General features: G+C 39.5%; 1 protein-coding gene across 2 annotated transcripts in view; it reads left to right on the top strand.

The window, feature by feature from the left end:
• Nucleotides 1-857, top strand: part of LOC104761823 (DNA repair protein XRCC3 homolog) — a 7,165-nt gene extending 6,308 nt beyond the window's left edge. Inside the window, exon 2 of one of the 2 annotated variants that reach the window (XM_010484953.2) lies at nucleotides 1-857. In XM_010484953.2, the coding sequence (XP_010483255.1) occupies nucleotides 1-630 (630 nt within the window). In that variant the 3' untranslated portion in view covers nucleotides 631-857. The other variant, XM_019240225.1, reaches the window with a different exon arrangement.

The following is a 1,108-nucleotide window of genomic DNA, read 5'->3' as shown; positions in this document are numbered from 1 at the left end:
TCGTTTCATCAATCAAACCCTAGCATTTACGCGAATGACAATGATAACCCATGTGATCATGTCTTTGTTCAAAATGTTCATTCTGTAGACCACCTGTTCGACATAATGCCTAGGATTGATGGGTTTATTAAGAATTCGGGAAATAGGTTACCTTTGAAGCTGATTGTGCTTGATTCTGTTGCGGCGTTGTTTAGATCGGAATTTGATAATACTCCGTCTGATCTAAAGAAGAGATCTTCTATGTTTTTCAAGTTATCAGGGAAGTTGAAGCAGTTGGCTAATAAGTTCGGTTTGGCTGTTGTGATTACGAATCAGGTTACTGATTTGGTTGAAACGTCTGATGGGTTAAGTGGGTTGAGGATTGGGAATTTGAGATTTTTGTGTTCCTCTGGTAGACGAGTTGTTCCTGCTTTAGGCTTGGCTTGGTCTAATTGTGTGAACTCTAGATTTTTCATCTCACGAAGTGATGAGACTATCTGGAAAGAGAGAAGTGAAAATGATGAGAGCGGTTCGAGTTATGTGTCTAGAAGAGCTCAGAGACGGTTTGATATTGTTTTTTCACCTTATTTGCCTGTGACTTCTTGCGAGTTCATGATCACACGAGAAGGCATTTGTGGGGTTCAAGCGTAGGTGAACTCTTTGGTGCTATGTAAGATCATTTTTGTTCGAAGCATCACGAGTCTTTTTTTTGGAGTTTCTGTGCATTGTTTATGTAGATTGCCGAGGGATTTATTCAAAGCCGTTCTTTTAGATTTCTCCTCTTATTAAGGTGTTATAGAGAAATTTATTGTCCTCAAATAAACATTGTATGAACAATTCCTTGTGGTATTGCCTTCTGAAAGATTCCTATGCATTTACTCTTCAGCCTCAGAATTTTGATGTTCATTTGCAACTGGCAATGAAAAGCAGCATTTTTCCTCCTTAGTCTACTGCATAGTCTGCAATGCATGCTTCTCACATTGTTTTCTGATTTTATTGTTCCTCAACAACACCAACAATCACCTGTCCATTAGAAGCAGCAGGCGGAAATAAGAGAGTTCGATTAGGGCTCGTGCCGGTGAAAACCATTCTCGAGTTTGGAGCAAAATGTCGGATCCATTTGCTGGTT

Source organism: Camelina sativa, chromosome 18, assembly GCF_000633955.1.
Source record: "Camelina sativa cultivar DH55 chromosome 18, Cs, whole genome shotgun sequence".
NCBI lineage: Eukaryota > Viridiplantae > Streptophyta > Magnoliopsida > Brassicales > Brassicaceae > Camelina > Camelina sativa.
Note: the sequence above shows the minus strand (reverse complement) of the source record. Positions and strands in the feature narration are given on the sequence as shown.